Source organism: Gossypium arboreum, chromosome 6, assembly GCF_025698485.1.
Source record: "Gossypium arboreum isolate Shixiya-1 chromosome 6, ASM2569848v2, whole genome shotgun sequence".
Lineage (NCBI taxonomy): Eukaryota > Viridiplantae > Streptophyta > Magnoliopsida > Malvales > Malvaceae > Gossypium > Gossypium arboreum.
Window position 1 is genome coordinate 601,181 of NC_069075.1, and position 14,172 is coordinate 615,352.

The 14,172-nt window shown below is 33.9% G+C and overlaps 1 protein-coding gene across 1 annotated transcript; it reads left to right on the forward strand.

The window, feature by feature from the left end:
* Positions 1 to 4,286: 4,286 nt before the first annotated feature.
* On the forward strand, positions 4,287 to 8,262 carry LOC108481128 (linoleate 13S-lipoxygenase 3-1, chloroplastic-like). Its single transcript, XM_017784294.2, has 7 exons — positions 4,287 to 4,723; positions 4,976 to 5,482; positions 5,560 to 5,835; positions 5,922 to 6,007; positions 6,101 to 6,208; positions 6,702 to 7,267; positions 7,351 to 8,262. The coding sequence occupies exons 1-7, from the start codon at positions 4,363 to 4,365 to the stop codon at positions 8,105 to 8,107; spliced, it is 2,661 nt and encodes an 886-aa protein (XP_017639783.1). The 5' UTR covers positions 4,287 to 4,362; the 3' UTR covers positions 8,108 to 8,262.
* Positions 8,263 to 14,172: the final 5,910 nt, after the last annotated feature.

Below are 14,172 nucleotides of genomic sequence, written 5' to 3' on the forward strand. Positions count from 1 at the left end.
GCTAATAATATGAAAAATGTTGGCATAACAATAAATTTAATCATTGAAGTTTATATTTTTGTCCATTTGGACGTTCAAGAAAAAAGTTAAATTTATCGTTAATAGAAATGTTAACTAACACTTAATTTTTTAGTGATGTTGGCGTGGTAACTTGTGTAATAGTCCACGTGCACCACATGCTAACATCAAGAGCGTAGCTAAGGAGTCTGGCAAGGCCCTAGCCAGCCCTAAAATAATTTTTTTTTCATTTAGGTCCTTTAAAATTTTTAAAATTTTAAATTAGTAAAGATAAAATTACACTTTGGCTCCGTAAAATGATAAAAATTTGATTTAATCCTTTAAAAATTATAAAGATATAGGCTATTAAAATGATAAAATTACATTTTTACTATCGTAAAAATTACAATTTAATTTCGGCCCTCCTAAAATAAATTTCTGGCTTCACTCCTAGCTAACATAGCACTATTTATCTTATATGTCACATCAATAAATAATTTGAAATTTCTAATAATATTCAAAAATAAAATAAAAGGTTTATAATTTTTTTAAAAATTTGCATGAAGTGCATGTGAATTGCTATGGTCTATGTAGGTTGCTATGTTTAAAAATTTAATAATTTAGTCAGTATTTTAATTAAAAAAAATCAATTCAACTCTTTTCCAAAAGGTGAATGGTCAGATTTGATTCTTTTTAAAGGATCGAAAGCCACATTTAACTAAAAAAAAAAATAAAGATCAAATTGACAAAAGATATAAACGTTAAGGGATATATTTAATATTATGCCTAAAATTTAAAATTATTTATCTTCAAAATGGCACATCCAATAAATTTTTTTTTGTCATACACTTCTGAATTCACATTTACTAATGAACATGATAACCAAACTACCTGTCTTTCCAATTGAAGGCAAACATGGACCCAAAGGATGAATTGGGCAGTGAATTATTTTTCATTGAGGCTCAATTGTGGTTTGATTGGAAAATTTTCAATTATAAAAGATTGTTCTGGATGGATGAATATAATTTACTTATCCAAAAAAATAGTGCTAAGAATATTTATAAAGGGTGGGTTGATTCTTAGTTTAATTGGCATGAATATTGTTGTTAATACAGGAGGATGTAGGTTTAAATACGCTGAAGCGCATTATCCTTTTATTTAAAAGTTGGAGAAGGGTTGGTCAAGGGTTTGATCCTCGCCTTGAGTATGGAGCAGTTTTAAAAACTCGTGGCCAGCATCTATCCCCTTAATGGGCCTACAAAATGTGGAGGATTAGTTACGGGGTTTGCTCCAGTAGATACCTTAAGAAATAAAAAAAGTTGGGGATGAGTTACGAGAAGTTCTAAGCATTGTAACAAAAAAGAATAGATATTATAAGAATCTATAATGAGATTAATATTAAAAAATATTAATATTTTAATGATCCACCATTGAATTTATTGATATAATTGTATTTATTATGCATGTAAATTTTCGAACCAATCTGATATCCCTTGTGCATTGATCTGAAATATTGTATATGTTAACAACAAAGAAGATCTTCTATGTCTTTGATCCAAATGTACAACCATTACTAGAAGGAACACCTACCTACTATAATGATGTTATGAAAGAAAGACAGAAAGAACAAGAAGATGAGTGTATTTGTCGTGGTTACATACTGAATTCTCTCAGAGGTCGTCTTTATGACCTCTACAGAAACATGACTACATCAAAGGAAATATGGATTGCACTTAAGAACTCATACAAAAACAAGAAGAAAGGCACATAAAGGTTCTTAGCATTAAAATATTTTGAATTTACCATCGCTAACGCTAAATCTATTGTGGATCAAGTGCATGAGTTACAGATTCTAGTTTCAAAATTAAGTGAACTAGAAATTAAGATTCCTAATTCACTTCAAGTATGTGCAATTTTGACACCCTCTCAAAGTGGATATAAGAAGAAGATGTTACATTTTTTGAAATCATATACTATACAAAATTTTCTGACTCATTTACAAATTGCTCGTTCAATTGTGGAAAGAAATGGCATTTTATTAGGGATTGTTTTTGAAGTTCATATGGCTACTACAAGTAAATCTTTCTGAGTGGAGGCTAGATTCTGGTGCTATTCTATTCATGTGTGCAACAACAAAGGACAATTCAAGACAAATGAATAACTATAAATTTAATTTCTGTAAATTTCAAAAGTGAACAGTTAAGGACAATTAAGTCTAACGATAATATCTTTTGTTAATCGTATAATTTTAATTGGAATAACAACAAATTTAGCCTTGAATGTTTACGTAATTTGTCATATTGACCTTAATTCTGATAAATTCAATAAGCTCAACCTCAACATTTACACAAATATTACAAGATAAATTTGTTAAATCAGGATCAAATCGACAGAATGTATAAACTTTTAACGATTAAATTTATTATTATACCGATCAAAATCATATACAATTGATGAAAAATATTAATATCGTGATTAATTATCATCTGTTGTTCACATTCGAAATTTAACACAAATTAAATTACTTTAATTTTTTTTTTTTTTGGAGAAAAACTAATTTATTCAATTTCAAAATTAAGAAAAATTAAAATATCTTTTTACCGTTAATTTTCACCGAACACAAACTCACCGTTTATCCAAATATTTATAAAGTATTTATCTTAAACGTTATTTCTAAAAGCTTAGGTAGGGGTGGGAAGAAGCCAGGTAGACCATGTTCCATATCTGTGTGTAAAGTTCTGTCGTTTTTGTCATTCACTTTTTAAACGTTTTATTTGTGGTTTTTCTGACGTGGATGATTTAATGGTCCAAAATTTGTTACATCTGTGTCACTCAAATTTGATCGGTATGGTTGCTAGTTAGTAAGACAACAAAATAATTCAACGGAACCGCGTGAGTAGTCGCTGACCGACTAAGAGACTCATTTCTCATGTTTACCTTTTAAAATGATAGATATTTTAATTAAGTTTTTATAACTTATAAATTTTAAATTAGTAATGGTAAAATTGCACTTTGGCCTCTTTAAAAGATAAAAATTAATTTAACCTTTTAAAAATTATAAAGATATAGACTATTAAAATGATGAAATTATATTTTTCAAATCGTAAAAATATAAATTTAATTCCGCCCCCTGCGTGAGCCTATAAAGCGTATGTTCTTTCTACTAAAAAATTGGATAAGTTAATCTTTGTATATTAAATTAAAGAGTAAAATGATTGATTCTATTAAAAATTTCATCTATTTTTATTGTTAAAAACAGATGTGGCTGATAGAAAAACCAGACTGTGATGCGTGGTAAGCCATGTATACCTTATTTTTTATGTATAAAGAACGGTTTTTAATAGTAAAAATGGATTGGATTTTTTTTAAAATGACTAATTTGCTCTTTAATCTAATGTATAATGATTAATTTATCTATTTTTCAGTAGAAAGAGCAAAATGCAATACAACTCTTAATACAGGGACCTTTATGATACTTTTACTGTATTTTTAGTGGATTAAGTCTCTCAATTATAATTCCATAGTTTCTAGTCTCTTTACTCCTTGGAGGCTAATTTTCTTTTAATAATTTGACGTGGTTTATTTTTTACAAAACACGTCATGTGTCCTATACATCTTGGCATTTTTTATACAATATGCCAAGGTTGTTGAAACTAGACTAGATTAGTTAGTCGGTCAGATTGATTGGATGAATAATCGATTGATACAACAGTTCAGAGCAAGACAAAAAATCGATGGACTCATGAAACAGTATGAATCAAACTAAAAATAAGTATAATTTAACCTAAAATTTTTATTTGAAATGATGATTTAACGTACCACACGTCAGCTTATAATTATACTGCTAATGGCAATTAACAACTCAGTGACTAAAATATTACAACACGATAACGTAAGTGACTAAAACGTAACATTTCAAACATAAGTGACTAAAATATAACTCGAGACAAACAAAAATAACTATTTTTATAGTTTACTAAAAAAATTGCTGGCATATAAAAAGAAGAAGAAAAACTAGTGATATATCATTTCATCACATGTTTTAGAAAAATAGAATGTTTTAGAAAAATAAAATGTTTTAGAAAATATATCACATCAATTTTTTTAGATAAATCAACGAAAAATTGGCCTTACACATGAAAATACACAAATTGAAAAAAATATTAAATTATAATAGAGGGACTAAACCCACAAAAAATGCATAGTATAAGGACTTCATATAGAATTTTACCTTCAAAATTTCAGTTCCCTTTGCCTATAAATAGGATTGAACATTTTATGTTCCGTTCAAAGTCGCAGACAACGAGAAACCATTTCTTCTTGAGAATATTCTTTGGCTTTTGAACTTGAATTGCTTTATCATCAATGGCGGGAACTAAGATTGAAATTTCGGGTCCCAAATCTTTGTTTTCTAATGAGTTTCTTTCCAATTCAACCTCGTTGTTGAATTCAAGGAAGAGAAGAACAGTGGAAGTGAGGAAGCCGGTGGCCGCGACAGCGGCTTTTACGGCGGTTCAAATGGTGGCGAAGCTCATTGAGCTTGATTCCGTCAAGGTTATCCCCGAAAGGCCGGTACAATTCACCGTCTCCGGTCAGGTAACGGTGGAATACGATGCGATGGAACAAATGAAGGAGTTGATGTTTAATTGGTGGGATTCTTCTAAAACCACCATTGATGCTCACAAAGGAGTGTTTCTACAGCTTGTTAGCTCTGATATTGACCCAAGTAAGCATTCTATTCATGAAATGCCATTTGTCATGGAGATTAATGATTGTGACTTTTTTGGTTAAAACCTAAGTCCCTGTACGTTTCTAAAATTTAGAATTTAGTCCCTCTACCTATGGACTTGAATTTAACAAAAACAACTAGAGGGACTAAATTACAAGTTTTTAAATATTACAATTTAACTTTTTCCATAATTTATAATATTTTGTACGTTAAAAGCAAAATTGCTAATATGTCTTGAAATAAATGAAGGGACGGGGAAGGCGAAGGTAAGCAAAGAAGCCATATTGGATTGGTCCAGAGATCTGCACATAAACGCCGATAAATTCGTCACTCACGAGGTTCAGTTCCTTGTCGACGGGAACTTTGGGGTCCCCGGAGCTATCCTCGTCACCAACAAGAACTCAAAGGAGTTCTATTTGAAATGCATCACCCTAGAAGGCTTCCTTCATTTCGACTGCCAATCTTGGGTTCAACCGGAGAAGCTTCACCCAGAGAAAAGAATCTTCTTCACCGATAAAGCATATTTGCCACATGAAACGCCAATGGGACTGAGAGAGTTGAGAGAGAAAGAACTAAGGGAATTGAGAGGGAATGGAGAGGGTGTTAGGGTTTTATCTGATAGAATCTATGATTATGATGTTTATAATGATTTGGGAAATCCAGATAAAGGACTTGAATTTGCAAGGCCGGTTTTGGGTGGTCAACGTCGACCTTATCCGAGACGATGCCGTACTGGTCGTCCTTCCACAAAATCAGGTAAAGCTATATTTAAAGATGCTCTTCATTATTGTACGAACGTTGGACGCTAATTAACTTTGATGGAAACGACGCAGATCCCAAGTCTGAGTCTTCCGTAAACGAAACGACACCGATGTACGTACCGAGAGACGAAGCATTCGTTGACGAGAAAAAACGATCAGTGGATGCCGGAAGCTGGAAAGGGATGATGAATAATCTTTTCCCTTTCTTTAAACATTCAACTGAAAGTGACTCAGTCAATTCCTTTGCGGATATCAATAATCTTTATAAAGAATCTCGAAACCATTCGAATTTCCCAGTTGAATCCACAGCCGATGCTTTCAAATTCGACCCACCAAACATCGTCTCCAGTAAGTTCTTTTCCTTTAAATTCAGATATATATATATATATATTGAAATGAAAAATAATGTAATTTACGACAAAAAAAAATTGCAGGGGATGCTTCGTGTTGTTTACGAGACGATGAATTTGGTCGATTCACACTCGCCGGCATGAATCCCATAAGCATTGAAAGGCTCAAGGTATTTACATATACATATATATATACACTGAAACTTTGGGAAATTCAACTCAGTGAGTTAATTTGGGGTTGTTTTGTGCATGTATGTGATCAGGTATTTCCACCTGTAAGCAAATTGGATCCCTCCATTTATGGTCCAACTCAGTCAGCTTTGAGAGAAGAACATCTTATCTCTCATCTTGACGGCATGACCGTACAAAAGGTTAGAGAAAAAGCTACGACATTGACTGTCTTGTTTGATTTTGCGAGTTGGCCTACGCTGATAGCAACTTTACTATCACTACATACGAAACTTTTGATCAAAATATCATATAGCTACGAGTTAATTTACATTATATTTTATCCTTTTCTCAAAAAAATTAGTAAATTAATTCCTATGAATTTATATTAAAAGAATAAATTAATTTTTTATTAAAATTTTATTTATTTCTACATTAAAACAAATATTGTTGACGAATACATTTGTCCTATATGTACACATTGTATTAACATATATAAATCGTTTTTAACATATATTTGTCATGAAACCAACATGAGGACATTAACAGGTCCCTATCAATTCAAAATCGTTGTACCTTGCTTGTTACACTTGGATTTCAAATTTAAAAATAATTATAATAATTGTATATAAAAATATGCTTTTACAATATTTTATTAATTTATGAGTCTTATGTTTGTTTTTTTTTTTTTTCCAGGCAATTGAAAGGAAAAAGCTGTTTACATTGGATTATCATGATGCTTTCCTTCCGTTTCTCAACAGTATAAATGCTCACCCCGATCGAAAAGCTTATGCAACTCGAACGATTTTCTTCTTGACTCAAATGGGAACTTTGAAGCCAATAGCGATTGAACTTAGCCTGCCGTCTACCAACCCTTTTAAGCCTTCGAAACAAGTGATTACGCCTCCCGTTGATGCCACTACGTGCTGGCAATGGCAATTAGCTAAAGCCCATGTTTGCTCCAATGATTCTGGAGCTCATGAATTGATTCAACACTGGTTGCGAACTCATGCATGCATGGAACCATTTATCATAGCTGCACGCCGACATTTAAGTGCAATGCACCCGATTCTCAAGCTTCTTCATCCTCACATGCGATATACAATGGACATAAATGCTAGGGCTCGTGAGCTCCTCATTAGCGCCGGTGGAATAATTGAGTCCCTCTTTTCAACTAAAGAGTGCTCCATGGAGATTACTTCTTTTGCTTACAAAAACTGGCGCTTCGACATGGAGTCCCTTCCTGCAGATCTTATTCGAAGGTGCATATATATTGGGATTACTTTGCAATTATTATATATAAGATAAATATGAACGAGAGCTGAATTTTGCTTTTGTAATGCAGAGGGGTTGCAGAACTGGACCCAACTGAGCCGCATGGCATAAAACTGCTTATAGAAGACTACCCATATGCCAACGATGGGTTACTTATATGGTCAGCCATTGAGAGACTGGTTAAGGACTACGTCAACTATTACTACCCTGATTCAAATAGTATCCGATCTGACCCGGAACTCAACACTTGGTATTATGAGTCCATTAACGTAGGCCACGCCGATCACCGCCATGAAAGCTGGTGGCCCAACCTCTCAACACCAAACGATCTCGTCTCGATTCTAACAACTCTCATCTGGATTTCATCGGCAAAACATGCCGCTCTAAACTTCGGACAGTACCATTACGGCGGATATGTCCCCGTACGCCCCTCATACATGCGGCGGCTGATCCCGAACGAGGATGACCCAGAGTACCAAAATTTCATTTCTGATCCCGAAAGGTATTTCTTGTCATCGTTGCCGAGGTTACGAGAGATGGCATTCTTGATGTCAATGCTCGAAATTTTATCCACACATTCAGAAGATGAAGAGTATTTAGGGGATCGGAAGGAGCTTTCAACGTGGAGAGGGGCCCCAGAGATCATTGAAGCATTTTACAGGTTTTCGATGGAGATGAAGGCTATTGAGAAGGAGATTGAGAAGAGAAATAGCGATACAAAGCTTAGAAATCGATGTGGGGCTGGGGTTTCACCTTATCAACTAATGGTGCCATCTTCGGAACCTGGAGTTTCTTGCAGGGGAGTGCCTAACAGCATTTCCATTTGAAAATTGGGAAATTCTAAACCTTCAATTTTTTATTTGGAGCCAACCAATACAAAAGCTAAGGTTGAAATATAGCTTTGTATTTCAGTTGTGCTTATCTATAAATGTAAATCATGAAATTGTATATCATATAATTATTTAATAATGATTTTTAAAAATTTATGCTAACTGTGAATCTAATAAAATATATTAATTCTACTAAAAAATAAATTTATTAGAGAGATTATTAAGCCCGTTGAGAAACACCGATGACCGTAGTCAACCCATGACACGCTGTTGATGAGTACAAGAGAAACAAAGTAGAATAGCAAATGCGACAGCTAGAGCATGAAGAAGAGAAAAGAATAATAACTTTCATTAAATGAAAAACAAATATATTTTAAATTACATTCATAGTGTATTTATACGTAACAGTTTAGCCCCTAACCAACTAACCAATTAACAATTTTTAGTTAGATTACAAATTAAAGCACTAACTAACCAGTAATTATCAGCTAACCTTTCAACACTCTCCCTCAAGTTGGAGTTTGATAAAGATCTTTAACCCCCAACTTGGATATCAAATATTGATCATGTTGTTGGACTCCAAGCACCTTTATCATCACATCTGCAAGTTACTCATCAGTACGCACATGTTGCATCTGAATCAACCTATCTCGTATTTATTCTCTTACAAAATGGCAATCGATTTCAATGTGTTTAGTCTGCCGATGGAACACAAGATTTGCTACAATCTAAAGTGCTTCTTGGCTGCCAAAAAATAACAAGTCTAAATCAAACTTATCAAAACATATTTCTTTTAATTGGCCATTCAACCATATACTATTTTAGCAACTGTCGACGCCATACTCCTATACTTAGCTTCAGCTACGAACATGTGACTGTACTTTGCTTTTTTTACTTCCAAGAAACAAGCAAATCCTCAAGCTTAACACAAAACCCAATGATTGTCCTTCTAGACATAGGACATGCAGCCCAATCAGAATCACAATAGGCAACAAGCCGCGCTTTATTTATCGCAGCCAACAAAACCCAATGCCTTGGATTCTTCTTTATGCACTGAACAATCCGAAGTGCTGCTTCAAAGTGGGATTTCTTGAGCTTTTACATAAATTGACTCAAGTGTTGAACCGCATATGATATATTTGACTGTGTATTTGTTAAGTTCAACAATTGTTTACGCCATATGCCATACTCCTATACACTTAAAGATTTATATCTCTCTTCTCTAAGTTTTCTCCCTGAACACTTAGGTTATAAACCAAGCAATACACTTGTTTACGAAATCAATGCCCTCACAGTTACAAATTCCTCAGTGAATAGATAAGTGCTAACAACTCTCAATACATAATAACTGTTAGAATTAAGTGACCCGAATCCTTATTTAAATAAAATACAGTGGTAAAATAAAATAAAAGAAGAATCCATATAGAATTACACTTCTTTTATTTTATTTTAGAATAAGGTTTTTTAAACCTTATTAAATTCCATCTACTTGATATTGATTAGAATAAAGTGTTTTAGTCTTACTAGAATATGGCTTTACAAGCCTATAAATAGACATAGTCTATTTCTCTTGTAATTTTTTCGAATTCGACATAGTGAATTTTCTTCTCCTCTGCCCGTGGTTTTTTCCCGAATGGGTTTCCATGTAAAAATTTATGTGTTCTTTATTTTATTTTTATTTTTTTCACAAATTGGTATCTGAGCTTTTGGATTGTTCATCTCGATCACGGCAATGGTGTCTTTGAAGAATGAAATTCCGCTGTTGGATCAGAACACCAGATTTACGTTGTGGCAAATTAAAATGCAAGCAGTTCTTGCGCAGATGGATCTGGAGGATGCCCTGCTAGGGATGGATAAGATGCCTTCGACATTAACAGATGAAAAGAAGAAGTATAAGGATCGAAAGGCGTTAACACAATTACATCTGCATTTGTCCAATGAAATTTTGCAAGATGTGATGAAAGAGAAGACCGCCGTTGCATTATGGAAGAGGTTAGAACAAATATATATGTCGAAAACTCTAACAAACAAGTTGCATATGAAGCAGCGTCTTTATACTTATCGTTTGGAGGAAGGTGCGTCTGTACACGAACACTTAACAGTGTTTAAAGAAATTCTCTCAAACTTGGAGGTCATAGAGGTTCAGTATGATAAGGAAGATATAGGGTTGATTCTACTTTGTTCGTTGCCCCCGTCTTATTCAACTTTTAGAGACACGATTTTATATAGCCGCAAGTCTCTCACAGTTGATGAGGTTTATGATTCTTTGACCTTTTATGATAAGATAAAGCATTTTGTGGTTAAACCCGACTCTCAGAGAGAGGGTCTCATTGTTCATGGGAGATAAGATCAGAATGCTAATAATGATCATGGAAGGACACAGGAACGGAATCCTCGCAGTAAATTTAAGGGTAGATCAAAGTCTTCAATCAGAGGTAAAACTTGCAACTTCTGCAAGAAGAAAGGACACATTAAATCTGAGTGCTATAAGCTACAGAATAAGATTAAAAGGGAGGCTGCGAATCAAAAGGGAAAACAATCAGAAAATTCTGGTTAAGCTGATGTTGTAGAATACTACAGCGATGGTGAACTTCTAATCGCTTCTGTCAATGATTCTAAAGTAAGCAATGAGTGAATACTTGATTCAGGCTGCACCTTTCACATGAGTATCAATCGGGATTGATTTACAACTTACAAAACAGTGTCTGAAGGTGTTGTTTTGATGGGAAATAATGCTTCGTGCAAAATCGCAGGTGTTGGAACAATTAAAGTTAAGATATTTGATAGAGTTGTCAGAACAATTAGTGACGTACGACATGTTCCAGAATTTAAAAGAAATTTAATTTCGTTAAGTACTCTTGATTCAAAAGGGTATAGATACACAGCTAAAAGTGGGGTTTTAAATATTTCCAAAGGTTCCCTTATTGTGATGAAAGGACAGAGAAAGACTGCCAAATTATATGTTTTGCAAGGTCTGCCAAATTATATGTTTTGCAGGGTTCTACTGTTACTGGTAATGCAGCTGTTGCTTCCTCTTCCTTGTCAGATGATGATATTACTAAACTTTGGCATATGTGCCTAGGGCATATGAGTGAGAATGGCATGGCAGAATTAAGCAAAAGAGGACTTCTTGATAGGCAAGGAATTTGCAAACTGAATTTCTGTGAGCACTGTATTTTTGGAAAGCAAAAAAGAGTTCGATTCAATAGAGGAATCAATAACACAAAGGGAACGTTGGAGAATATTCATTCTAATCTGTGGGGGTAATCCAGAGTGCCTTCGATAGGTGGAGCTAATTATATGCTAACTTTTATTGATGATTTTTCCAGAAAAGTTTGGGCGTTCTTCTTGAAGCAGAAAAACGATGTGTTTTTCGCATTTAAGTCTTGGAAAATTATGATTTAAAAACATACGGGAAAACAAATAAAATACCTCTGCACAGACAATGGCTTAGAGTTCTGTTCTGATGAGTTTAATAGATTGTGTAAGTTAGAAGGGATTATGAGACACTTAACAATTCGCCATACTCCACAGCAAAATGGCGTTGCAGAACGAATGAACAGAACGATCATGGAGAAAGTTCGATGTATGTTGTCAAATGCCAACTTACCAAAGTCATTTTGGGCCGAAGCAGCCTCTACTACATGTTTTTTGATCAACTGATCTCTATACATTGCCATTGAGAAAAAGACTCCACAAGAGGTATGGTCTGGTAATCCTGCTAATTATTCCGAGTTAAAGATCTTTGGGTGTCCTGCGTATGCTAATGTTGATAATGGAAAATTGGAACCGAGATCCATTAAATATGTTTTTCTTGGTTATAAAGCTGGTGTAAAAGGGTATAACTTATGGTGTCCTAAAAATAGAAAAGTTTTGATTAGCAGAGATGTTGTTTTTGATGAAACTGCTATGTTGCCTAACTTATCTCTTAAAGACTCTTCCAATAAAGAAAATAAAAAAGCAGGTGGAATATCAGATTAATACAGAATCGACTCCTCAAGCCAGTACAAAAATTGAGAATAGAGTTGTTTCTTCACCACAATACTTTATCGCCAAAAACAGAACTAGAAGAGAAATTAAACCTCCAAAGAAGTATGCTGAGGCTGATTTAGTTACTTATGCTTTAAATGTGGCTGAAGATATAGATGCAAATCAAGAGCCATCTAATTATTCTGAGGCGGTTACCTGTGAAGACTTAGAAAAGTGGATATTTGCTATGAAAGAGGAGATGAAATCACTCCACAAAAACAGAACATGGAATCTTGTGAAACTTCCTAAAGGTAAAAAGACTATTCGCTGTAAATAGGTGTTTAAAAAGAAAGAAGGGACTCTAGGAGTTAAAGAACTGAGATATAAAGCAAGGCTTGTTGCAAAGGGTTACAGTCAAATTCCAATAGTGGACTTCATAGATGTGTTCTCCCCAGTTGCTAAGCATAGTTCGATTCGAGCTTTGCTTGTTATTGTGGCCATGCATGATTTGGAGCTTAAGCAGTTAGATGTAAAAACTGCATTTTTGTATGGAAAACTTGAGGAGGATATTTACAGGCAACAACCAAAGGTTTTACAGTCTCAAAAAAAGAGGACTATGTTTGCTTGCTGAAAAAGTCCCTTTACGGTTTGAAACAGCCACCAAGACAGTGGTACAAGAGGTTTGATTCCTTTATGACTTCTCATGATTTCAAAAGAAATAGTTTTGACAGTTGTGTTTACTTTAAGAAAAACAGTGATGGCTCTTTTGGGTATCTACTTCTTTATGTTGATGACATGTTGATAGCAGCAAAAGATAAAGGAGAGATAAGAAAGGTCAAAACCCTACTAAGTGAAGAATTTGAGATGAAAGATTTAGGACCAGTAAAGAAGATACTTGGTATGGAGATTCTCAGATATAGAAAAGTAAGAAAATTGTACCTAAGTCAGAAGGGGTACATTGAGAAAGTTCTTTGCAAATTCAATATGCAGAGTGCTAAGCTCACATTAATACTCCTTTAGCATTTCCATTTCAGACTTTCATTGGCTTTGTCTCCACAATCAGATGATGAGATTGAGTACATGTCACATGTTCCATACTCTAGTGCAGTGGGATCTCTCATGTATGCTATGGTTTGTTCACGTCCAGATTTATCATATGCAGTTAGTGTAGTTAGCAGATATATGGCGAATCCCGGTAAAGAATATTGGAAAGCAGTTTAGTGGATTTTAAGATATTTTAAGATATTTACGAGGTACTACTAATGTTTGCTTACAGTTTTGAAGAACTAGAGATGGAATAATTGGGTCTATTGATGCTGATTTTGCTAGAGACCTTGATAGAAGAAGATCTCTCACAGGTTATGTTTTTACAATCAGAGGTTGTGCAATTAGTTGGAAAGTCACTTTGCAAACTACGATTAACTTTGTTTACCAACGTCGGTGAGTACATGGCGATTACTGAAGCTTGTAAAGAAGCTATTTGGTTGAAGGGACTCTTTAGTGAACTCAATGAAGACCTTTAAATCAACACAGTATTTTGTGACAGTCAGAGTGCCATCTTTCTTACAAAAGATCAAATGTTTCATGAGAGAACAAAACACATTGATGTTCGGTATCATTTTGTTCGTGATATTATTACTCGTGGTGATATTGTTGTGAGCAAAATTAGTACTCATGAAAATCTTGCAGATATGATGACTAAGTCACTTCCTATAACCAAGTTTGAGCATTGCTTAGACTTGGTTGGTATTCATTGTTAAAGTTAAACCTTTAAGGGGTTTTATGGAAGAGGTGGAGAACTTGTTCGTTGAGAGTTCGCGATGAAGAACTTGTTCATTGAGAATTCATGTCAAGGTGGAGATTGTTAGAATTAAGTGACCCGAATCCTTATTTAAATAATATATAGTGGTAAAATAAAATAAAAGAATAATCCATATAGAATTACACTTATTTTATTTTATTTTAGAATAAGGTTTTTTAAACCTTATTAAATTCTATCTATTTGATATTGATTAGAATAAGTTGTTTTAGTCTTACTAGAATATGACTTTACAAGCCTATAAATAGATATAGTTTTTTCGAATTCGACATAG

Coding starts and splice junctions, on each gene's coding strand:
- LOC108481128 (XM_017784294.2), top strand. CDS start 4,363: ATGGCGGGAACTAAGATTGAAATTTCGGGTCCCAAATCTTTGTTTTCT. Junction 5,483..5,559: donor TCGTCCTTCCACAAAATCAG/GTAAAGCTATAT, acceptor GAAACGACGCAG/ATCCCAAGTCTGAGTCTTCC. Junction 6,008..6,100: donor TAAGCATTGAAAGGCTCAAG/GTATTTACATAT, acceptor GTATGTGATCAG/GTATTTCCACCTGTAAGCAA.